This window comes from Neodiprion fabricii, chromosome 3 (assembly GCF_021155785.1).
Source record: "Neodiprion fabricii isolate iyNeoFabr1 chromosome 3, iyNeoFabr1.1, whole genome shotgun sequence".
NCBI lineage: Eukaryota > Metazoa > Arthropoda > Insecta > Hymenoptera > Diprionidae > Neodiprion > Neodiprion fabricii.
This window is the reverse complement of record NC_060241.1, coordinates 21,701,117-21,726,479: the sequence shown is the minus strand read 5'-3', so window position 1 is coordinate 21,726,479 and position 25,363 is coordinate 21,701,117. Positions and strand designations below refer to the sequence as shown.

Sequence of the window (25,363 nt, the reverse complement as noted above, 5' to 3'; positions counted from 1 at the left end):
ATGTTCTCAACGGCTAGGTTAAAATACAGCGTAAGATACGCAACGGTAGATGTGAAGAAAAACCACTGTGACTTTTCGTGTATGGTAAACTGTAGGGATTCTCACTGATGGGATACCAACCCAATACTCGCGCGACCTAGCGGGAGTGCGTAAGTCAGTCACGACGCAGAGCGAGAAAGACAGAACACAATCTCACTAGGCTGCGTGAGTATTGGGTTAGTATCCCAATGAGTATGCCTACAGTTTAGCATTCATGAAAAATCATGGTACGCAAAGTCGGCATGCAACCTTGTAATGTTTTAAAAATTTTTACGCCAAAAAATTGTACGCAAATTGCTCTGTATTTTTTATTATTCGCTCTCACACGGTTATTGAGAAAATCCAAAAAAACGGTTCGAATACTTGAGGCCCAGTATAATGGCGCTAAATTCACACATGTTGGAACAAACCGATGGTTATTCCAACAAAATGGGATTAGTTTTGAATTATTCATTATTTCTCCCAATTATTCTATTAATTTTCTAGATTGTTTGTGCATAGTTTTCAGATAAATCGAAGACCGGGTTTTGAGTTTTCGCGAGGCGAAGTGTAGTCAAATTCGATTTGATCTGTCGCTTAGACGAATAAAGATATGGAGAATCTGATAATTGGTACTAATATAATTGCTTCTGCATCGCTAGTAATAGCTCACATGATGAAATATATGTTTGATTCCAAACACGATATAAGGACAATTTTTTTTGTATTTCCGGCTAAGACTCGTGATAACTTTTTTAGCGCTAATGCCACTCTAGAGACGAAATTTGGAGAGGTTTGCTTAAACCCAGATTCCTTGGCGTCTCGCTGGGTTCCTTTTCGAAATCCATCAGCGCGGTAAACGGATTGTTACAATCCACCAGCAGAGTAGTAGTCTCTGTTCCTTGAATGCTTTGGTCTATAGAAACACTCGACTTGTCCGAAGTCGCGGATGACTCGACACAGTTATCGGCAGCTTACCCGACGTCTAGGAGAACCGTAAAAGCGAGTGAGAGTGCGATTTGGGTAAATTGATGTTGAGCGGCAATTTTTTTAGCATTTTGAAGACCTGTGCGGTGTAAAGTTGTCCAGCATCGAACTGCTCCCAGGCTTCACTGTGCCGATAAGGAAAAACGCTGAGCGACAAACTCTGTTCCTGTTTATTCAAAAACGATATGCTCAATGTTTCTTTCATTTTAGGATATCTCTTTGGATTCATATTCTCGTTTGTATCCTGAATTCTGCCACTTTGTGCTGGTGATTCGCTGTGTTAGTCAAGTTACAGGTTTTTTTCCACCAAGAAAGTCTTTGCTTGCAACTTTACAGGGGTTTCGATTGGAACTAGCCAATTTTCAGTCAAAGTTTTGTCTGCCACAGCCAATACCCGTTTTGTTCTGTCCGTTATACACTGCTGCTGTTTTAAATCCGCTATAGATGTTTCACCAACGTTTTCACTCACTTCTTTCCGCAACCTCGACATCATTGTACGACAGTGTTCACTGAATTGTCATTTGCCATATTTATTTTACAAAAATTGATGTATTCAGTTGTGAATAAGACTGGGTTTCCGGGATGGAGCCACGTTTGGAAACGGTTTGTTGCCGACGTTGCATAAGCATTGCAGTTTAACCATTTCTAAACGCGGCGGCATCTCAAATGCCAACTGCGGAAGCCTCAAGACCTTATATTCAGTTGTATCTGAACGTAGTTATGCAATACAGGCAAAATAAATGTTGTAATTAATATTTTGGGGTAATACTTACTGGTTCTGTAGATAATTCTTTAGCACATACACACAATTAACATTAGCCAGAGGACGCGAATCGTGAGAGGTCTCAGAGAGAATAAACTAATTATGTTTTGTCCACAATATACATTTTTCCAAAACGTCAATACATTGTTATGTATGCGCGAACACTGGAAGATTATTAGGATTGTTTTTAATAATCTTACAATTCCTGAAACAATTACATTAATAATAATGAAGGCAATTGTTACCTGATGAATGGATTTAAAAATAGCATAGTAGCGTACATTTTTGCTAATTTATTTTCAAGCTTGGCGAGGTAAATTAATTATCATTGTAGCAAATGGATTGAACCTGTAGTTGCCAACGAGATTTAAAATAGAAATGATGTGAACTGAATGGAAAATCTCGTTTATTTTCAATGCACACATGCAGGTGGCATTTTATGGTATTCAACTCGCGTTTTAAAAGAATGACACATTTCATTTCCGTGCCAGCGAACTGTATATACTTGCTACATGATTTTTACCTCAATGTACTAATTTAATTTTACGTGTATTGTATTAACACTAGGGTGGTCCTTAATGGGGTTGTTTTTGAATTTTTATGCTCCCAGGGGCTTGAACGCTTTCAAATAAATAGAATAAAACTCCCTGTAAATTTGAGCTCTCTATGTCAACTCTCACTGTAGAATAGTCCGCTTTGTGATTGAAGTATCTTATGGAAATAACATGGGAAAACTTTTTTTCTCAGTACATATTTTATTATAAGTGTAATAATATTCCAAAAAATCTGTAACTGCGAGGCTTTAGTGGTCATTAGTGCTACTACCTGAAATCTCAATTTTTTTTATTTCAAAGAAGTGCAATTCGTCTAAACAACCTGGTATGAAAGGGCGGCGACAGACCGGGAAAACTGAGAAGGGAATTAATTTCCTCTATTGGGAAAAGTCAGGGAATTATGATGGGCCATACGAGAAAATGTACTATCTTTATCAATCGTTTAAAAACTTCGATTATGCTTCGTAAATTCAGCTAAGCAAAGCTTCAATTTCTAATTGTTTTGGTGAAACGAAGCAATACTATTTATTTTTTAGATCCAAATTTATTTATTCAAGGTGCATAACTTCTGGAGCTTTTGATGATAAAAGTTGCCCAACATTACCCAAGTTTCGTGCGAAGAAGGCAGGAAATTGTACATTTTTTGACAGGAAACGTCAGGGAAAAGTGAGGCATTTTATTTGAACAAAACTGTCACCGCTCTGTGTAATGATGTGTATTTTGTTTCAGATAGTAGCACTAATGCCCACTAAAATCTCGCAGTTACAGATTTTTTCGAACATTATTACTCTTACAATAAACTATATACTGGGAAGAAAAGTTTTTCCCATATTATTTCCATAAGATACTTCGATCACAAAGCAAACTACCTTACAATTAGAGTTGATATAGGGAGTTCAAATTTTCAGGGCATTTTTAACTATTTGATTTGAAAGAGTTTAAGCTCCTGGGTGCATAAAAATTCAAAGACAATCCTATTAAGGACCATCCTACTAAACACAAACTCTGATTATTACAATGTTTTTTTTGTGTGATATTCTTAGACAAATAAGTTTCAATATCATTTAAAGAAACGAATGTTCAGTAAGCTCATATCAATCGATTCAGATACACAGCAATCATTAGAAGATGATATACCTTCACTAATGTAAATACCCGAAATAAATTAAACTGCTATTTTGATAATTAAATTACAACGTCAAATAAAATCTTATAACTGGAACTATCCGAGGTGATCAAATCCACAATTCGAAATTATAGTACACGTTGATACTTAGTTTTACTAATGAGTTATGAGTGATGGGTAGTAATTTGTAATTTACAAGGAAGCGAAACCCGATTTATCCATAAAACCATGGGTGGTTCCATTCTGATGTGAAACTACTAAGAAGCGATCGTTTTTGATTTTGCAAATCGTTACAGAATTTGTTTTGATTATTCTCACTTTCCTTCTTTGGTTAGTTGCTAGTAAAGCAGGAATGTGTCAAATTATACAAACTACTATTTTTTGAGTTTTTTTTTCAAGAATGGTTGACAGTTTAGGTTTCTGCTCAATATCAAGCTCGCCATCAGCTTATGTTGACTATGTTATATTACGTAGATTAATCGCATTTGACAAATCAGTATTATTCATCTGTAGAAAAGATGGAATGACAAAGAAAAGATAAGAGAGAATGGTGTCGATGGAAAACGAAATTATGGTGTAATATATATTTACAGTATGGTTGAGCGAAATTATTTTAAGTAACCTTGAAAAGGTCATACTGTAGTTCTGTTTGTGTCACCAGCCAGCATGTCTAGCACTCTGCTTATTCCTGGCATATTCAAAAATGTCCCAAGGATTGGTACTCTTCGAAGGAAGTTTATTGCCACTGGCAAAAATCCACTGGAATAATAATAATAATAATAATAATGAACCAAAATCAGTTCTCAATAATCAGATTCATGTCTCATTGTAACTACAGACTAGACAAAATTTAGGAATTAGGGAAATGTTTAGATATTTCGTTATTACCGGTCAGAGTAAATTTATCGGCTGAATCGGAATTGTGAAATATTGTTGTAGTAAACATCATACGTGACTGGAAAACGCTTGTTTATGTAATTAGTCATTATTATGCATATTGATTTTCAGATATTACATTCCAAATATAAATTGCGTCAGCAATCAAAATACTATAAATTTCAAATGTGTTCATTCATTAGGTCGGGTCAGGGAAAAAATAATTTATCAGTCAGATATCGACGAAAAGTGACATAAGTCTCTTTTGGAAAATCAGAAAGGCATACAATTATTTCTGGATTCTCGCTTTCTCTCAAGACAGTCACCTAACTTGAGTGAATTTTAATGTTAAAAATAATTTTATACTCACCTAAACAGAATAACAAAACCATAGGTTTCAATTATCATGCCAACCAAGGGCCAGCCCAGGAGTACAACAAAAATACCACCTAAAAATGCAGCACTGCCTTTTAATTTGTGTCGCTGAAAGAAGAAGTTCAGAGTTCTGAGAGGTCCGATGACACATCCGAGACCAGAAATGAACAGGAGCTGTAAATCCAAAGAATAAACAAAACCCGATTATAAATCGTCATGTTACTGTAGGATACATGAGGAAGAACAAATTAGATGACTGTGAAACAACGCAATTTACAATATAAAGAGATCAAACCGAATTACTCTATTCACGTCCAACGCATTTTACTCTTGTCTCAATACACTGACCCTCACATTTTCTCAAGTACTCTTGAACCACACCCAAGCTCTGACCTACACGCACGTTTTGTTAATGGGGTATTCCAAGTCTAATCGACCTGGATCTGAAATTTGATTTTTCTGTCTTGATCTTTATATATGATTGTTCTGACTCTTTCAACCATAAATGTTTTTTCAAAATTTTTCGTCCCATTGGAATTAGTTACAATTTTGCAAGTGACCATATTGATCGCCACAATTTAAAAATATGGATAAAGTTGTTAAAAATCTAGTGTTACATGTACAAATGTTCAAGCATCAGCCCATGATGGACTGACTCTTTCTCCTAATTCTGGGAATTTTTTTTTGGAAGTAATTTGTTTCAAATTTCGGAAAAGGGGAAGTTTTGAAAAAATTCTCGAATATCTGGTGTACGTATAAAAATGTGTGAGCAGCTACCCATCGTGAACTGACTCTTTGTTTTAATTTTTTTTTGTATTTGTTTGATAAACGCTCAAAAAAAAATTAGAAGGAAATGGCGGGCCACTGTGGCTCAAAGATAAAAACTTTTTACATGTGATACATGATTTTTCAGGATTGTTTCAGTTTTTTAAATTGTGGCAATCAATATGTTCGTTTTCAAAATTGTAGTTATTTCCAATATATCGAAAAATCTGAACAATAATTAGTGCTTTCAAGAGTCAAAACAACCATATCAATAATCATGAGTCAAATCGGAGAGATCAAGTTTCAGATTCAGGTCGGTTTGACATGGAATGCCCTATATATATACTAGGGTGGTCCTTATTTAGGATGTTGACAGCAATTCCCGAAATTTTTAGATTTTTTTTTTAACTCTAACCCACCCCCCGACAGAAATGATTTTCCTATTTAAAACGCACGTGTTTCAGTCACATTCTCACAAGTATATATTTTATTGTAAGAATAATAATGTTCAAACTAATCTATAACTATGACATTTTACTACTACCTGACAAAAAATTCATTGGTCACTACTTTCTCTGTCTTTTTTATCCCTCGAGCAATCTGTTCTTTATTCTCACTCATCTCTCTCACTTGCTCCTCTACTCACTCATACCGCTATTCTACATTACTATAGCGCAATCGCTGTAAATTTGAGAATGGAAATCCTGTTTTGTTGAGTTATTTGCACAACGGAGTCATCAGAACAACCCAAATTAGGTCAAATTTCATGAAATAAAATAGCTCCACACGAGTTCACGCAGTTTAGCCGGGCTGCTCCAAGAAGATGACAAAGAAGAGTTATTTAAGATTTGAATTTTATAATTTATCTTCATTGCCAACTTGCGGTGACAGTTTGTTGATTCATGTTTGCTACATTAACTTCAACTAGAGTCAACTTCATTTCAAAATAAGATTGCAGTTTTGATCAATCCAGAAATTACATTTTTTTTCTAAGTGTCGTACATAGTGAAAAAGTGGTGTGAAACAATTAGTTTGACATACTTTTGGCTCATTGAAATTTTCGTTCAAATAAAAGTTTGAACGTCAAACACATGAGCAATTGCAATTTGTAAAATCACCCACTAATTAAATGGATAGTTGAATGATCAGGTGTGGGTTTTGGAAAAAAAAGTTTGATACCGTACGTTTACGAATTGCGAGATCAGAGTTATCTACTGTTAATAAGCACTGTCATCATCAAGTCAGCATTTCGTAACCTACAAGCTCATTATTTGGAAGATTCCAACTCACGTTTCCAATAGCCAGAAGACCCTTGTCGAAGAGGAGCAACACGCCGAGGAAGAGGAACGTTATCCCAAATCCGGCTAGACCTACTCCGATTTCTGGAAAGAAAACCATTCGCTCTCAATCTGTCAATTACATATCGGGTAAACGAGTCTCTAAAAACATTTGTCCAGCAGGGGCGAGGTGAGTGAACAAATTTCAAGAAATTTCAAACAACAGACATTTCCGTATCATAATACTCACTTTGTGTGTCCGTGATTTCAAACATCTTTGCAATAAATAAATTTAATAACTATCCCCACGCAAATTTTAAACTATTGCCACACGGGTGCCACCTATCAACCAACCCTAACCTAATCTAACTTGTATCCACGTCATTCGTTATGATGTGCCCATTTTTTATTGTAATGACTTTTGTTCAATACAGATATAGGTAACCACAGGTTATTTACCGTGAATTTGCTACTCAACTTGAGAAATTAATAGCTATTTTATATAACGCTCGAAGCAACGTGAACCGAAATTTGTTTCAGAACAGATGCCATCGAAAAGACGGTAAGCACGCATTTACAATTTACGATCGGGAAGCAGAGATTGGCGAGGATTGTTTACTGATTCGAAAGTCTGATGTGATGCCGCTAGGCGTATTCCAATGTTACTGTGGCGTCCTAATAGTCAATTCCGGACAAATTAAGAGTTAGACTCGACATTTCAGGTTTTGAAATTAATGAAGGATTTGAATTTCGATTTCAACTTTGATGTTTATTTCAGATTTAAAATTGGATTAAAATTCGACAATAATACAACTTTAAAGTGTCGAACCGAAATTGTACTCGAAGGAATGTACCTTGGGCAGAGATACCCTTCGTTAATTGAATATGGCAGAATTACAATGATTTTGTTCAAAATTTGCCACATAGGAGCACTGAACTATTATAGTGCACGCATATACATAGCATGGAACATGAGGCAAAATAGTTTATGGAACGGAATTCTCAAAATAACTATTAGATATTTCGTTCAGTTGTTCCGTAATCTGTCGAACTGTCGTTCACGTGGGACGGCACTCTGAGTCCGATTTTCCCAGTTTTCAATCAATAGTAAAAACAATATCCTAGGATTCCTAGGAAAATCCGAAAATCACACTCAGTGCAAGTTCAGTCAGAAAACAACGCTATTATTATAGCATGCAGCCTCACTGTTGAGATGTCGAATTCACGACAATTTTGTTTGGCCTAGCATGAACGCTCACGTTTTTCATTTTCTACTATTTTTCGTTCATTGAATCAAAGAACAATGCATACGAACATGTAAGCTTCAAATACAGTTTTTGTAACACATGCACGGTTTTCGCGTTTTTTTTTTTTTTACCTAAAATCTAGGATGAACGTAGCCCTTTTACGACTGGCGGGTAATAATAATCAACAGCGGACCGAAAAGTTACTTCCGAACTATTATACTAATTAATAATATACTATAAATAATTCGAAAATATATATATTATATATATATAAAAAATACTATATATATTTATATATATATAGTATTAATTTCCTGATTATATACAACATATTTCAATTTATCGATCAATTTGATTTAATCCCGGACTTTGGGCAAGAAAAAAACGCAAAATCTGTACATGTTTTACGAAACATATGGTACTTACCAAGGGCGAGGGGTCGACATGTGCACCATGGGCGGAAAGCGATTGACGCTGATCGTGCGATTTTCAGCTGAGTCTCGGTGATCCTCCGCGCACCTCGGTTTCTGGAAAATCGCACTCGCGTCGATCGTTTCTTTTCCGCCCTTGACACATAAGGTGCTATTCTCTTATTTGACCTTAGGATGCATTTATTGTTATTGCAAATTATCTCCTTTCGAATGTAAAAATGATACACACCTTTACAATGTAATATAATGTGATTTATAAAGAAGGCTTCTCCTGGTTTATAATCTGTTAACATTTTATAAAATAAAAAAACATAAAACCAGAAATTGATGTTATAGTAGTAAAATGTTCCCATGCTGTTTTGTACACATTTATACACCCATTAGCTTCTACGAAAAAGTAACGAAACCTCTTTCGCATAGACTTTCTTTCGTTGATTGAATTTGATATTAGATACATATATGAAAAAAATCCGACAGATCGTATCCACAGAAAAGCAACTTCAACTCGCTCCAAGCCAAAGATATTTTGTGAGTGATTTCAAGATTCCAAGTGACATGTCTTTTTTTAGGAGGGGATTTTTGACTTTACAAAGTCACGTGAACTTAAATCAAGCTTGAGGGTGTGTCCTGGTCGATTTGGATGTCGACGTATATATTTTCAAATATTTAAGTCCACGTATCTCAAACGCGAAAAGAGCTTAACAGGCCCATTCTATACGCAATTTTAAACGAAAACACTTTAATAAATTTTTATTTCTGCCTCAAAGGAAAATATTTTGGGAGTGCTTTGTTCAGAATTTTGTATATAATGGGGCTGTTAAGCCTTTTTTCGCGTTTGAGATACGTGTACTTTAATATTTAAAAATATGTACGTCAACGTCGAAATCGACCAGGGCACTCCCTTAATTAAGCCCAAGTTCATACAATTGGGAACTGACATAGGGGCGGTGCTAAAAAAACATGGTTGACTGTTTGAAACAAAAAATTTATCAGTTTATTTACAATCACTGCTGATTTGTTAAAAAAAATTTAATTCACCGTTTTATTTCATTTAATGAATGTCACATCTTTATAATTTATCCAGATGCACACTGAAACTGGTTTCTTTTTTGGCCACCATATGTCATGACCAAAGTGGTCAGTTCCCAGTAAATTCCGATCCGGTTTTAACGCCAAATGTGGTACAAATGTACAATTTTTTTAGGGAATTTAAACATTTACAACTATTCAAGACTTTAGATTGCGTTCCGATGATCGCGTGGTGTAGAAGTATCTACTGGGAACGATGCTTACAGCGGTCTAAGCTACTATTGTTAGTGTTAGTTTATTTTTGTTCTATAGTATGCCCATACTGTTGAAATGGCTTGAACTCTGTTGACACAACGGAAGTAAATGCAGTGTGTAAGATACTACCTGCATGATAAACACACCTTTCAGGATTGGCTCAAAAGTGTACATTAATGCCAAAAAGATAATCACAATTCAATACTAATTATTATTGTATGCAATGATATTAATAATTATTACATATTGTAACAAAAGTAATATGATTTAGATTGTACTACAAATAACACAATAATCATCATTTATGATGGTGGGCAATATTAGTAGCAATTCAATGATAAGAGTAACAATGTGTTGGTGGTAATGATAGTAATAATAATTATAGTGGTTACACTTATAATATGTTAGCTTATAAATCTTAATGTGCGTAAGTTTATTTTTCTGTAGTTTCATCGTGTTTCGCAAAATATTTCGTCGCATTTGGGAATCGCAGAGGGTCCGGAAAATCTGGCGTTGTTTGTCTTTGAGGATGTTGATGCAAACAGCCTCTTATTGCCTGTCCAAACGCTCGTCGAACACCAGCATCCGTCGCCACAGCAGCTGCTGCACCATCAACTTCCTCAATTCCTGCTCGTACTACGCTGTCCCTTACCAGACGCTCCATTGATATCGATACAACAGAGTGATTTGGAGTAGGACTTAAAAGTATCCTTGGTTTCTGTTGCTCAATTAGCTTGCGCCGTTTACTGGGCATCCCGCCTAGATAAGCATCACTAAACCCACCTACACCGCTTCCTGCCATTCCCTGGCTTTGCATTTGAACTTGCAATTGACGACGCTGTCTTATTCCGTCACGTGCAATGATCGGAACCCAATCCTACGAATAATTTGATAGCTTATGTAAAAATCCGCAAATTAAGCATTTGGAAACGGCCCAGGGCAAATATTTATACTTTAAAAAATGTTGATATCTTGTAGTGTGTACCAAGATGCAAAAACCCCAAAAGTTTCAAACCTATAGTTCTTATGGTTTCGGAGAAACACATCCACTTTTTAACATCATTAGTGTCACAGCTGTGCATTGCATCCCTCTACCAAGTTGTGAAAATCTCGTATCGCCTTGGTGAAAAGAACCATGTATGATAGACTGCAATCCACGTAGATTAACTCTCAATGTCATTATTCAAACAGTTTTTCTCAATGTCATTATTATCGGGTATAAATGGCATTTTTCTTCTACCAATTTTAATGTACTTATTTTGATTGTCAATGTTATTAATTTCTACGTTCCCTTGCAGAAAATTGTTGATGATATTAATTTCTTTCCTCCCTTGTATAAACTGTCACGCAGTGACAGCCAAGTCTAGACTGGAATATCAATTAACCTACCCGTCCAATCGGCACGTGAATAATGTCAAGAATGCATCGCGATTTCGTGAGATTTCGAGACTTCGACTTCAATCGGACATAGCTCTTTTATTTAACATTAACAGATTGACTTTCTGACTTGAATTTCTATTGGTAGTGATATCACAGGGAAAAAAATACGATCAAGGTATTTTTGATGGTGAAGTCTGATCTTATCGACCACAGAATCAGTTATAGCCCATTTCCTGAAGAACCTTTTAAAAAAACGCATTTTTCCGATGTTCCCTACTTTTATTTTTCGAATGTGTCATTTTTACCTGAAAGCTTGTAGTTTTTTACAATAATTGATCGTATCTTGGGTCAACAATCATAGCTCTCACTTTATTCCATTTCCAGCATTCTCGAAAAATTGGAGTTATCAATGCAAAATTATTGTAAGATTTAGAATAAAAATATCAAACACGAGATAAAAGTTGGGAAACATTGGGGAAAATGTTTTTTTTAAACGCTTTTTTAGGATATGCCTCAAAACGGATTCTTTGGTTGGAAAGATCAAATTTGTCCATATCGATAACACTTTGAATCATATTTTTTTCGCCGCTACGAGAATACGTGGGGTGTGTGTGTGTGTGTGTGTGTGTGTGTTTGTGTGTGCAGCTTGGACCAGCCATATGCACCATGTCACCATTTTGTTATTAATTTCAATGGAAAAAATTCTGAAATGTTTTTAAAACTATAAATAATAAAGCCCTCGAACTCAAATTGCTTTAAGTGTTTTCGTTTTCTTGAAAAACAAAATTCTAAAAATAGGGATGATTTTAAACTGTCCAAGCTGTACCCCTGTCCCCCCCAATGAAAAGTTCAAATATGAAAATCAGTAAATTCAAACTTAAAAAATTTATCTACATTTCTTCTAAGCCGTATCTGGTGAAGGTGTGAAACTTGTGAGGTTTGTATATCTTAGTACAAACTACAAGGTAGCAATATTGCACAGAAACTGAAATTTTGGGACAGGATCATACACAGATAAAAGAAAATTTACAGAATTATTAGATCGGCTCATTTCATACTTTTTTTCATTTTACTCCATCAAATACTTTACTTACAGAAGGTACTGCTTCATGACCAGGGAATGTTTCATCCCCTTCTGCACCCAGAGATTCTGCTTCAACTCTCTCCTCTACCGGGTCAGTTTCCATTGGCTAAGATAATGGTATTTGATTAGATCTTGAATTTCAAATTTCAAATGGATCACAACATAAACGGTTTTTATATAGAATTGGACAATTTGGTCGCACCTACGTCACAAGTTTTCACTTTAGAAATAGCTCTGTCACCAAATTTACATAGTATATCAGGTTCATAACCACTCTGAAATCGAATTATAGTATTCATGACTAGTTAATTTCACTTTTTATTCACCTCTGGCTCTGGCTGAGTTGGCGGAACTGTGCGTTGCTGAACTACTGGTGCGGGTGTAGGAATAGGTCCAGGTGTGTTCCTAAGCACGAGCAGAGGCACCACTTCATTGTCAGGTAGTTGGGTCATACGAGCCAAGTATGAACAAACATGTAAAACGCAGCTATTAACAATCCACTGACGTATAGAAGGTTCAACGCCCTCAGTCAGTCTTGTCTACAAATGGGAAGAGAATGAATGCTATAGGATTAATATTGAATTTGTGAAATAAAATGATGCTTGACATTTCCGGACATGGAGAAGGCTCTATGGAATGTGGGATAAGCCATAATATACTAACAATAACACGTTGGGTAACCGTTTCTATTCGAAGTTGTCTTCCGCGGAAAGAATATTGAAGAACAGAACACGCTTCTGTTTGCAAAGTCTTTATACTCGCCATAAGTCCTTGCGCAAACCGGGTATCGTCAACATCTGAAATTTTAACACCAATTTGAATACATTACGATACTGAGGTTCGCTCAAGTTTAATAAACAAATTTCAATCTCCTTCATTACCGTTTTCAAATAACAGACGCAGTATATTCAAGAAATGTCGTCTTAGCAGACTTTCAATCGTTGCTGGGATGTCTACTCTCATTTCGGGCCCATCTCTCGCATTTGTATCCTCTATAAGTAATTGGTTTAGAGTTGGCTGCAGCTCGATAATCAGACGATCAACAACTCGTTCCTCAGATCCTGATAAGGAAGTTGATCCAAAGAAGTTTTGGAAAAATTCGCGTACAGGACGCCTAACACCGGCCAAAGGCTCCCAGTGACCTGTTCGCAGAGCTTCCCATCCTTCTAGTGTTATGTTCTGAACCTTTAATTAGTGAGTCATTTATCACATTAATTCAAATTGATTGAATGTCCACAATAGACTTGGTGACAATAGATAGGAATCCTATGTAATTCTTATCATGTGTTTTATGTTAAAGTGTATCGGATTAGAGCAATATTAATATTTTTTTTTTCCTACCTGGAACAACGTGTAAACCTTACTTTTTCCAAATTAAAAATTCTCTCAAAAGATAGAATCTTTAGTTCAAGTCTAAGAGGTGCTTCGTACGATATAATTTTTTTCCATTTAAATAACACGTAAAAAAAGTATATACTCATCCTAGTTTTCTCTCGGAATTTTCGAAAATAATCGTGTAGTACTTTTAGGATGAACTTTATTTGAATATAAATATTAACATGCTTGTTCCTATTTTATTACTGTGAAGTAAACGAAGCTATTAAGTATTTTTTAAGACAATTTAACTATTCACACGATTATATCCATATAAGACTATACTCAAGATTATTTCGGAAAATCCCACGAATAAACTAGAATGGGTATGTTTTTTTTACTTTTTTATGTTATTTAAATTGAAGAAAGTCACGTGATATGAGGCACATCTTAAATATGAGCTGAAAATCCCATACTTTGGGAGAATTTTTGTCCAGCAAAAATTGATGTTAAAAAAAAATATTACTCTGATTCGAAACGGTATTATTTTTCATGATACTCGTTTTTACCCGCTTGGGAAATATGAGGTATTTTTTGCCGATCACGAGCTATAGAGTGTATATGATACTGCTGGGTATAAAAACCAACGCTCACCAAAAATGGTATTTAATTCACAGAATAGCAAGTCATGTGGTCATTATAGCTATGATGAAAAAAACTGTACCAGTGTTACAACAAGTTCAAAGAGTAGATCTTCTCCCTGAGGTGCTCGGTCCGTTCTCAACGGTCCGATAATCCCAATATTTGTGGATACACCAAGGCCAGGAGTATTCTCTAGTAAATCCATCAACGTCATCCCACTTCCGGCTTGATTGGAGCTGTTAATACAAGAGTGAGCGTTCAAACTTCACTCTCATCAGTTTAACATTGCACTTACGAGTATGATAAAAGTATTTCTTACCTGTTGGCCAGCAAACCCTGGACATTTGGAATTTCTTCAGTAAACAGTTGCATCCATCCCCCTGGTCCTGTAATGTATATCAATTCAAGGATAATTGAAATCAAACTTAAAGCAGCAAGAATAGTCCGGATGTAATGTTCAGATATCATTAATACTATTCAATCTCCCAATTCTGAATATATCTGAAATGTTTTGAATGTCATCAAATTTTTAAACACTTTGACTGCACAGTGTAGCTATTCCTACCTGTTTGAATTTGTCCAGATTGACCACCTGCTCCACTGAAAAATCGAGTCAAAAGATTACCAAGCAGCATGCTGTTAGTTTGTGATTGCGGTGCAGGTGTCGCATTTCTAGTATCAGTACTGCTAGTTTCTCGTGTAGGTGTAGTGGTATTCACAGATGCGGACCAAGGCGCTGAAACATGAAATTATTATTTACATCAAAGTTACAAAAAAGATGTAGAATGCGAAGAATTACAAATAGTAACCCCTATGAGAATTCCTCAGTCACAGCCTACTGAAACAATACTAATCATACTCTTCTAATTATCTTTTGTTAAAACTTTTAGCATTTATGTTTCGCATATATGCTCGCACTGAAATTTTCAATATGATGATTTTTTAGAGCGCAAAGTTGGTCATTTAAAGAGTATCATAGAAAATTTGTTCACTTATAAGAAAATTCTTTGAGAATCCTAAGTTTTCCAGGCTTTTGCAGGCAGTAGATACTCTAAATTTTAAGAAGATGTAGTAAGTGAAATAATATGTTGAAGCATGTTTGTATTATTGAGTTTATCTAAGTTCAATTTAAGTAAATAAATATGTCTGATTGAGTATTTTAAAGTTGTTAGTGTTCTAAAATAAACGATTGACGTATCTTTTAATGTCAGCAGCATTCGGAGAAAGCATTCTATGAGATTGCCAAGAAAATGTTTAAAAATAGATTTCTCCTTCACCTTCTTCACTCATCCTTTAGTTGCAAAAACTCAAAGAATCTTGACAATTGAAAAAGTTGCTGGAAGCTAACCAGCTAAATAAAGATAATTGCTACACAAGTTTCAATTCCAATAAAACTTACAAATCTGTAGATATCACGTGCATGCTCTGGAGGCCTGGGAAATTATACTTTGCATAAGAAGACCGCATATTACGAATGAAATATCGCATTTTTCAATCAAAACTGCCAAAGTTTTCAGCGTGTCAAAGTTTCCAAGCTCAATCAAATTATTCCAGGATCTTATCAGGACTCGAGGGACAATTTTTGTATTCCAAGATTTAAGGATATTCAAAGAGTAGTAGGCACCCTGCTGATTTGATAATTACCATTTTGACTTTGACTTGTAGCAGCCAAAGTCTGATTAGCTTGCTGCCTTTGACCAGCAGTAGCATTGGGACGAGCAGCAGTTGGAAGATTCCGTCGCACGTGATGCGAATTGCAAGGTAGCAATGGATCAAAGCTACGTCCTTGCCGCATGCCCAATCCAAATTGGTGGGTATTGGAGTGGAAAACATGGGGACGTGGAGTGCTTCGGGTTTGCGTTGATGTTGTTGGATGCGTACCAGTGTTCCCCCTATAACATTATATTCAACATTCAAATCTTGGGCTACAAATATACGGACACAGCATTAACCTGAGTAAAGATTGCGTGAAATGTTGAAACCCATTCCATTTCACAACATTGCCAGTATTGTTAGATATCAACTGTCTATGAATAACCATCATGAAGTCCTTGAAAGCAGAATAGATTCGAATTTGAATATGTTAAATCTGCAGAATTTACATGAATTAAATTAGTAAATATTCATTCTATGCTCACACTGAATAACGAACAAGTTTTAACAATATTGGGGCTCTGCTAAGACACCCTCTGAATCCACCCATACTTAATGAGGCCACCATGAAGCTATTCCAAAGGCAAATCAAGTATAGTGAAATATCGATTTCTATTGGAATCAAAAATACCAATACGTTTTGCACAGAACGACTTGTTATACTTTCCACTTTTTAACATCACACGAGAAACCTTAGGGACATTACATCTCTAGATTGGTAAGACATTGATTAAACATTTAATACTGATTGAAATTTTTTAAATTACCAGTATGAGCATTAATAATCGGCCACAAAGTATACTCAGCATAATATTGGTGACATACCTTGCTTGTGTGCTTTGTGCAGGGTTTGAATTAGAACCTTCGACTGTAGCAGGTGGAACAGTGGTTGACGTTCCGTCAGCATTTGAGGCTGATTCCCCTGTTGGTGGAGTAGCTGCATTTACGGTTGTGGCTGTTGCAACACCTCTTGCCATTTGACCTACGACTGCTTGCATTAGACTGCGCATAAATTCAGGAGGTGGTGAAACTCCCCATGGAAATATACCTGCATTAATTCCACCTGTAACAACGTAATTGGAATGCTTTTTATTAATAACTTACTGTGTGAAGTTAATAAAACTCAGCGTTGGTAATTGATGGGTAATTAGTGAAAACCCCGCTTACCTGGATTCCCATTATTGTTATTATTTCTATTCCTAAGACTTTGTTGAGCTTGTTCGCTACCACCAACTTCCGGACCCATTTCCATCAATACTTCAACATTATGGGGGACGTTAAACATAGTTCCTGTTTGAACAATGGTTGATTGATAAGTAAACATTGCTTCAAAATATGGAACTTGTAAGGCATTATGAAAATAACCAGACTTTTCTTCCAAACCTTGGTAAATTAGAAGAGGGTATTGAACGCTTTTAACAGATTCTAAAAGACTACAAACATAAAATATTCATGGGGTAAAAAAATTCTGTTGCCTATTTATATTGGTTCAGATTATGTCATTGTGAGGGCACATTTTTCTCTACAGCAAACCGGTGCCTGCAAATGTTCTAGTTTCAGTATATTTCAATGAGTGCTACTCCAAAAATATTCATTGCCTGTAAAACACGTTGACTGTTATAACTTACTTGGTTTGAAAACGAAATTTGATCAAAGCGCGCCAGAAGATTTCGTCAAAAAAAGAATAAACATTTTTTAGTTGAAAAAATCAACTCAACTAATGGGCTATCAAGAAAGAATTATTTACTAACGGGTGGTAATAAAAATCACGGTAAATATAATAGGTATTGGAATCATCTTCAGCTAAAGTGTGGAATCTCTTTGAAGTATGACAGGGTTTATTATTATAATGGTTAATATTTACCAAAAGTTTGTTGTTGTTGCTGTTGCTGTTGATGCTGCTGCTGTTGTTGTTGTTGTTGTTGTGGTGGTTGTGGTTGCTGCTGCTGCTGTTCTTGCCTGTTAGTAGTCTCTGATTGTTGTAGTGTATTTTGATTGCCTTCAGTTTCATTGGTCGATGCTCCATTTTCCCCTGAATCAACACTTGCGGGAGCTCCATCAGCAGATGGTGTGGGGGTAGTTCCGTTTTCATTATTGTTATTCATGTTTTGATTACGCCCATGTAAGCTTATATGTGCCTGTGATGACAAAAACTGATTAGACAAGTAATGAATGATAAATATTTCACTATATGTATTCAGTGGCAAGTCGATATGTTGCGGAGCAATTGAGCGATAAATTCAGTATCTTTGAACACAGCGTTAATAATTTCGGAATTTCAATTACATTCTGTAGTACTTTACAGAACTATAAATAAGTTTGATTTAATGTCTATCTCATAATTTTAATCTCTATCTCATAAGTACCTCAACTTGTATCGGTATTCCTGCTTGCAGTAAGGCGGAGTGCTGAACAAGTAGTGGTCTATAACGTATATTTGCAGGAGGTGGCTGACTCACATCTACAATAACATCGCTTAACGCATGAGCTGCGTGAGCTAAATAGTGCAAGCTTTCACTAACACCATCAGCAATACGCTGGACTTCACGATTCTCTTCGGCTGTTCTCTCCTAAAAATTAGATAAAGATTTTTAGTAAGGATTTCTAGTTTCGGCAAAATGTCAATGAAACCAATGGTAACCAGAAGAAACTTAAATTTTGACTGTAAAAAGTTAAAAACCGAGGTGTATGCACAAACTGCAAATTCAATATATCCACTTATCTCAGTGCAGAACAGCAAGGAAGGCTCCATTATAAGCAAGCCATATCCGTTTCTTTTGAATACATGTATAAATGATTTTTGCAGGCTAAGTTTTAGCGAAAAAGTATCTAATTCAAGTTTTGGTGTTTCAGTATTTCAGAATTAGCATTGACAGTCAATGTTGGAGACCTGTACTATTTTCTGTTTTTTCCAAGAAATATAAAAAACACTTTTCGGAATTCACATCTATTCAAATATCATAACGTAATGGGGTTCGTCATATCGTGTTTTAGTACTAAAATGTTAGCCATTGGAAATATATGAGTTTACTCACTGAGAAATTACTGGCCAATATACTCTGGTAGCGCTGCAAGTATGGTCGGAGACGATCATGTGAATGTGATATTGCTGATATTAATCGTATCAATTGATTCCTTGGACTGCCAGCGATTCTGTGTAAAAAATAAATATCAATGGAGTGTTTTATATTGGTATTGAACTCAACTTAGGAACATTGACTTAAAAGAATACCTTTGTAAAACATCATCTTTTAATTTTCGACAAAAACATGTTTTTGAAACATTCTTTCATAGATAAAACTAAACATACTCGATTACCCTCCAAAATGGTTAGTTAAATTACGTAATATACTCACTCTGAATGTTGGCGACGTTCACTATGAACATTAGGAGAATCTGCTGGAGTACTCTGTTGCTGCTGCTGCTGTACATCTTCTTGACCCTGAGGTTGGGATGATGTTGGTTGTTGCGGTTCCACTGACTGTGAATGTTCAGATTGACTAATGTCGTTTGAATTAGATGCTGTTGTTGATTCCCCAAGTTCTGCGTTATTCCCTGTATTTTGTAATGGACAGTAGATGGAAAAAATTAAGCAACAGTTTTTCATGATATTCAAACATTTATGCACTTGCAATAAAAGATTGGGTTCATATTCCACACACTTTGCATGAAAATCGTATTGAAATTGTACAAGAGGTTAAAAGGAACTAGTTTAGAAAAATAATTTTTCTGAATTCGTTATTTTTATTGAAAATGATCCATTTTTTTTTTGCATCAAGCGGATGTGAATTTATACATATATTTGTGGATATATATGTATAATAATGTACGTCGAGAAAATAATATATCTATCGCGATATATATGTAACTATGAACACATCAATATATATTCGCACGTCTACAATAAAACCGTAACATCTGGAAAAGAGTATGCTCATGAATTTGTATTCAAATAAAAGTATAATCGGTACTGCACGAGTTTTTATGGTAGTTTTAAAGAAACGAGATTTTTTGAGTTGTTACAGTTCGATTTTGGGCGTACGATATGCATAATTTCACATCCACTTGGTGCATAAAAATGAATAATTACGAATCAAAATACCGAATTTTATAAATATACGAAAGAAAATAAATCTTCAAATTAGTGAAATAAATATAAAAGAATAGTTTCTACTTTTGGATATGGCCTAAAATGTTCGTCTCTGATTGAAGAATTTTGGAGAATTTTTCCGAGAAAATAAATAATATTTTTCTGCCTTAAATTTTGGAAATTCATAAAAAAAAACTAAAATGATTGGAGAAAAAAATCTGAAATAATTCAGGAGTGTTTTTTAGAGTTAGGACAACCGTGTGAAAAATTATAAACGAAATCAAAATGTTGAAGGGAAATCATTGGTCATTTGGCATGGAATACCTCATGAAATTCAAAATTTCAGACTATTACGGGACTATTATTAAGTTGTGTCATTCCAATATGTATATTACTTTGTATGTGAGCATGTATGACTGTAGGATTGGAACCGTCACTTTGGCCTCCAAGAAGAGTCAGACTGCTAAGTGCTGCTGTGGAAAGTCCTGCAGCAGAGAGAGCAGCGTTTATGGCAGCAGATGCTGCCTGAGCAAGACCACCTCCACCAGTAGTTCCTCCTTCAATCTCAAAACTGCCCCTATAAAAGATATCAACAATAATAAAACAATGTTTGATTGTCACTGTGCCAAGCTTCATAAAAGACACCCAATACATTATAATAAACGTAAGCATTATCCAATAAACAACACTCACTCATCATGGTCATGTTCAAATTCATTATCCGGTTCAAGTTCCTGTTCTGGTTCCTGTTCCTGTTCCAGTTCCAGTTCCGGTTCTTGGTGCTGGTCCTGTCTTTCTTCCTGGCTCTGTTCTTGTTCTAGTCTTTGTTCTTGTTGGGGTTCTTGAGAAGATGTCGATGCAGAATTTTGATTCGTATTAGATTGGGAGGATAGCTGATCGAGTTGGCGCATTGTAGAACCAGCTTGCCCCAACATTTTCTGGGCAACTGAGAATAAAACAGTCTCTCTGGTGCATGGCTGACCCCTAGGATTGGCTGAAAGAAAGTACACACGACAGTATTAATAGTGGCATCGTATAGAAACCATTATACATGATTTACCAAATAGCAAACTAATCAAAAGACTTTTTTCAAACTAATTTCTAAATATCATAGGATCCATACATGCAACTCACGAGTGTTTTGTATCACATAAATACAGTGAGGTACAAAAATATTCGTACATATAGTCTATGAATACTTTTTTCCTTGCCATAAGGGTGACTTGTCTACACAGCATAAGATAACAAGGCTACTTGTATATGTTTGTTTACGTTAGTGTTCAGGCATAAAATAAAACAGCATACGTTTGCATAAAGTAGTTAATTAAAAAAAACTATGTTATGTTACATATGTTATTTAAATTTATCCTCTGTGCGAATACTTTTGTCCTTCACCGTAAATGGTTCTTTTAAACAGATCTCGAAAATGAATGCAACTAAATTATTCCAAAAGACCCCAACTCCTCTGACCGATCACAAAATTAGTCAGCATGTATACCAATGTGAAGAAAACGGCAACAAGAATTGTTTTAAACAGTATGATTATTACGAATAATCACGAAAACCGTTTACATGTGTAGGTGTTTAAGACATACGCTAAATCCAAGGCCCAATAACAATTAAGTCAAAGTGGGGTTAAATTAGCTGAATTTAAATTCTCGGAGAGTTTACACACGAAAAAAACTCGGTTTCTAGTGCTATACACAAACTTTCAAAACAAATCAGATTCTACCTTGACCTTCGGCATCACCTGGAAATGACATAGCTCCCAAGTACATCGCATTCCCGTCAATTCCAGGAAAGTGTACTTGTCCACGAGCATGACGAAAGAATGGTTGTCTGTGGGAATTACCGACTTGTCCTTGTCCCTGTCCATGACTTTGCCCCTGATCTTGGCCTAGTCCAGTACTGTTACCTCGATGACTTGATTGCGGTGGTGCTCGTTGCACCAAGTGAATAACTTTTCCATGGACATCTGTTTCAAGAAATAGTTTTCAACTTTATTAACAGGGAACAAATCCTTGGTGAAAAACTTGATAAGATGTTGCAGAATATTATAGAATTGGATGAAAAACACAATAGAACAAGATAAAATATGATAGAAGAACAAGGTTGAAGTTTGTAATGTTGATGCATGAGTGAGTTTTCCAGAAAAAAATACTATTTTGCAACTTCAGAATTGTTTGTAATGAAAATAAACCCTAATATAGCAAAGTATATACAAAGATTGCCAACGTAACTCTTCTAAAGTCTGGCTAAAGCTGCAAAATAGTGATTTTCACTCAATTTGTGGATACCTTAAGGTTTACATAAACTCCAGTCTCATCAAAAAGAAGATTTAATTATCGTGTTCTATCAATTTTCAATACACATTCAATAAAATCCTCCAATATCTTACGCAGATTTTCAACTAGATAGCAAATTGCTACGAATTAGTTGCAGATAGCAGGTTGTCACTCTCTAACCATAATCAACAAGCTTCTTTTCATCCTGCAACACTCGACCGCAGTAAATCAACCGCTGCGAATCTGCTGGCACTGCTACAGATTCAGCTATCTGTTCTTTGAATTGTCGTACTGTGACCTGTGAGAATGAAAATTTTAATCAACTTATTTAGTCACTAGTGTATATTGTTTGTTGGATGATATTTTTAGTGAGATTGCTCAGTCTAATTTTAGGTTTCACGATTCTGTTAAAACAACAAATTATATGATTGGAATGTATATGGGGCATTTCGTGATAAATGGATTTGCTTCATTCAGGCCCTGACCGTTCTTTGTTTGACCTATATTTTGTTTCTAACTTTGTAAGAAATGTTTCTAAAGTTTCTTGTCCACGAGTTATCAATCTACAAATTTTCAACAATTCACTATTTTGATTAGTAGATAAATGCTAAAATCATTGAATCTTATGATATATAATTCCTATCAGATAAATAAAATATAGCAACTTGTTCATCATTAATCAAACTTTATGAAGCGAAGTCCGAGAATTGGAATTTTTAGCAATATGTCAGCTTTAATTATTCTTATTGTCTTTACTTTAAGACTACTGTAAGACTACCGCACAATTGTTTTGCAATCTCGAATTCTACCTCGAAATAATCAAGTCTTAAGCTACATCTGGAATTAAAACTATTTTGCATCTAGATCTAGTCTAATGTATCTGAGAATATAGAGCAAGTATTTTTGTCATCAATAATTTCTTTCTTTCTGGAGCAAGTATACTGTGAATATTATAAATCAATATTGTATGTGATAATGGAATTGTAAAAATACAATCACATTCCCAATACATTATGCAAATTTTTATTTATTACCTGTGAAATCAGCATTTTTTGCCTTGGTAAAATAACATCGTTAAATGTATTTATCTTATTGTGAAATTGTATGGTACAAGAAGTTATTTCATTTGGAAATTTGCTTTAATACCAAAAGTCTGAAGTTCTTGTCACTGTTTTAAGTTATTTATTTGCATTAACGCGACTATTCCATTTATAGACTTTAAGAACATAATGGTGTTAAATAAATTAATACATAATCGTCAAAGCATTTCTGACCCCAAATAAAACAAAATAATAATCCTGTTGAATAATAGGAGGTAATGGTAGCTAAAAAATTTAGCCTTTACTATTTGACACTGACCCACAAGGTATGATTTAAATTACACCAGGACAGTATCAACAATGCTATAGGCATAAGTTTACTAATGAGCCATTTGTGATTCACCTTATCAAAGGTCTTGACCATGTCCATATAAATGCAGGCAGTCTGATTTTATTGGCAAAGTCATCTATAATGTCCTTAGTTAGAATTGCCAGATTAATAACAATAGACTTATTAGTCATAAACTCATGCTGATCCGGTGCACAACTGCAGCTGATAGCTTTCGTTCGGCCAAAAAAAAAACTGGTTTTCCATACAACTGGAAAAATTTCTTTACCAAGTTATTAACTACAATATATAAATAATGGTAGAGTGATCATAAACTTGCAATTATCGACAAACAATAGATGAACCCAATCTGGGTCAGGACACGAGTTATCCGCAATCATTATCATTAAACTGGCTTTTACACTAGATATACTAAACGCAGGATTAGCCAAAAATGAGTCAGTGTAATGCTCATATTTCACTAAAGATGTGAAATCATAAATGTCAGAAAAATATTTTGCAAACAAGTTTGCTACACGGTGACCATCGGACAACTTACGTTCGACAAGAAGTGTAGACTAAGGAACTTCAGTATTGTCTCTTACCACCAACAAAGCCCTAGATGCCACTGATGTCAAAATAAAGATCTGTACTTATTACATTTATTACAAATTAGTTTGGGACAAACTTACAAACTCTCTAAAAACACTGGTAAAAAAAAAAATTCCATTTCTGGACATAGCATAAAAGTTTTCTGTTTGGAACTTTTACACCAAAAGAAAATGACATTACGTAGTCGGCAAGACTTCGATTATCATATTCCGGAGTTGAAGAAATGGTTCCACCTCACTTGCTAAATTCATTTATATGAAGAGCAAAACATGTCGCTAGAATTTCTAGGGATATGGATCGTATCTGAATCAATCTAAGTGTTTGTCATGTATATTGTATATTATAAAAGATTGATAAAGAACGAACAAGGTGTTACATCTGGTTTTTTCAATAGAAATTGTACATCAAAAGATGCATAACCAATTGGAAATTTATTGACCGATCAAAACCGTAATATTTGTTTTCAAGTTTTCTAATCGAAAAAGAGTTATAAAAAATGGATCGAAATGAAAATGGCCGAAGTTGAGACTGGTCGATTCGATATGAAATATGGGAATGTCCCATATGCATTTGAATGACAAATCATTCGTATTTGGTTTACATTTTTTTCAATTATACGACAGCATACATCTTTTGTAAAAATTATTTTAGTCTGAGCAAGGTAGCGTGAGTAATTATAATCGGAATGGGCAAGTGTTGGTGGTTTTATGTACTTCATTTGCGTCATACGATGTAGACCAGTGTAGGAAGTGTCAGGTTAAGAATCGCGACTAATAAAGATTATCATGCCAGTCTGTAGCAAATTCCAACTACTGTTCGTGAGTGGAAATCGAACGGGCGCAGCGTTACGCAAAAATATTCAATAAAAGAAATTTAATTATAAATAATATCAGCCGGTAGTTCGGGGTAAAAGCGATCAGCGTGAATTACATTTAACCGAGAGAGTCCATCTAATAGTAATATGCGTGAAACACACGAATACTTACATTATCCTCAAGGGAAAAGTTGTGATTTCGAGAATCGAGTGTTTTCACTGTGAGGTCAATCATAGTTTTATTCCTTATCAACGGGCTTGGCCAGCTACAGACACTGTAATTTATGATACGATACCATAAATGAAGATACCTTCTGCTAACGGACGGTTATAATCCCGCAAGACCGACGTTCTATTGTCAAAACACCTACCAATTTTTTTTTATTGAATGAAAATTCTCGACTTTCGCGATTCACTG

At 35.2% G+C, this 25,363-nt stretch overlaps 2 protein-coding genes across 4 annotated transcripts; both read right to left on the bottom strand.

The window, feature by feature from the left end:
• Positions 1-1,873: 1,873 nt before the first annotated feature.
• Positions 1,874-7,371, bottom strand: LOC124177783 (vesicle transport protein GOT1B). Of its 3 annotated transcripts, none has more exons than XM_046560584.1 (5): positions 6,992-7,371; positions 6,755-6,846; positions 4,695-4,873; positions 4,087-4,207; positions 1,874-1,973 (listed from the first exon to the last, which is right to left on the bottom strand). In XM_046560584.1, exons 1-5 carry the CDS (start codon positions 7,014-7,016, stop codon positions 1,965-1,967), a joined length of 426 nt encoding a protein of 141 aa, XP_046416540.1. In that variant the 5' UTR covers positions 7,017-7,371; the 3' UTR covers positions 1,874-1,964. The 3 variants fall into 3 exon arrangements, with proteins under 3 accessions (XP_046416540.1, XP_046416541.1, XP_046416542.1); XM_046560585.1 differs by having other exon boundaries at positions 4,040-4,207; positions 6,992-7,370; XM_046560586.1 differs by having other exon boundaries at positions 4,071-4,207; positions 6,992-7,370.
• A 2,012-nt stretch (positions 7,372-9,383) lies between these two features.
• Positions 9,384-25,330, bottom strand: LOC124177380 (large proline-rich protein BAG6). The gene is made up of 20 exons (XM_046559708.1): positions 25,118-25,330; positions 22,332-22,449; positions 21,599-21,841; positions 20,560-20,860; positions 20,262-20,443; positions 19,133-19,331; positions 18,812-18,929; positions 18,143-18,346; positions 17,641-17,914; positions 16,944-17,066; positions 16,602-16,839; positions 15,768-16,015; positions 14,689-14,859; positions 14,443-14,509; positions 14,206-14,359; positions 13,049-13,352; positions 12,831-12,964; positions 12,494-12,706; positions 12,178-12,273; positions 9,384-10,580 (listed from the first exon to the last, which is right to left on the bottom strand). The coding sequence occupies exons 1-20, from the start codon at positions 25,178-25,180 to the stop codon at positions 10,137-10,139; spliced, it is 3,894 nt and encodes a 1,297-aa protein (XP_046415664.1). The 5' UTR covers positions 25,181-25,330; the 3' UTR covers positions 9,384-10,136.
• Positions 25,331-25,363: the final 33 nt, after the last annotated feature.

Excerpts from the sequence above, each read along its gene's own strand:
- LOC124177783 (XM_046560584.1), bottom strand. The coding sequence starts at position 7,016 with ATGTTTGAAATCACGGACACACAAA. Across the intron at positions 4,874-6,754 it reads GTCTTCTGGCTATTGGAAAC|CTCCTGTTCATTTCTGGTCT; the intron begins GTGAGTTGGAAT and ends TTGGATTTACAG. Across the intron at positions 4,208-4,694 it reads GGTTTTGTTATTCTGTTTAG|TGGATTTTTGCCAGTGGCAA; the intron begins GTGAGTATAAAA and ends TTATTATTCCAG.
- LOC124177380 (XM_046559708.1), bottom strand. The coding sequence starts at position 25,180 with ATGATTGACCTCACAGTGAAAACACTCGATTCTCGAAATCACAACTTT. Across the intron at positions 18,930-19,132 it reads GAACGTCGCCAACATTCAGA|AATCGCTGGCAGTCCAAGGA; the intron begins GTGAGTATATTA and ends TTTTTTACACAG. Across the intron at positions 14,860-15,767 it reads TACAAGTCAAAGTCAAAATG|CGCCTTGGTCCGCATCTGTG; the intron begins GTAATTATCAAA and ends TTCATGTTTCAG.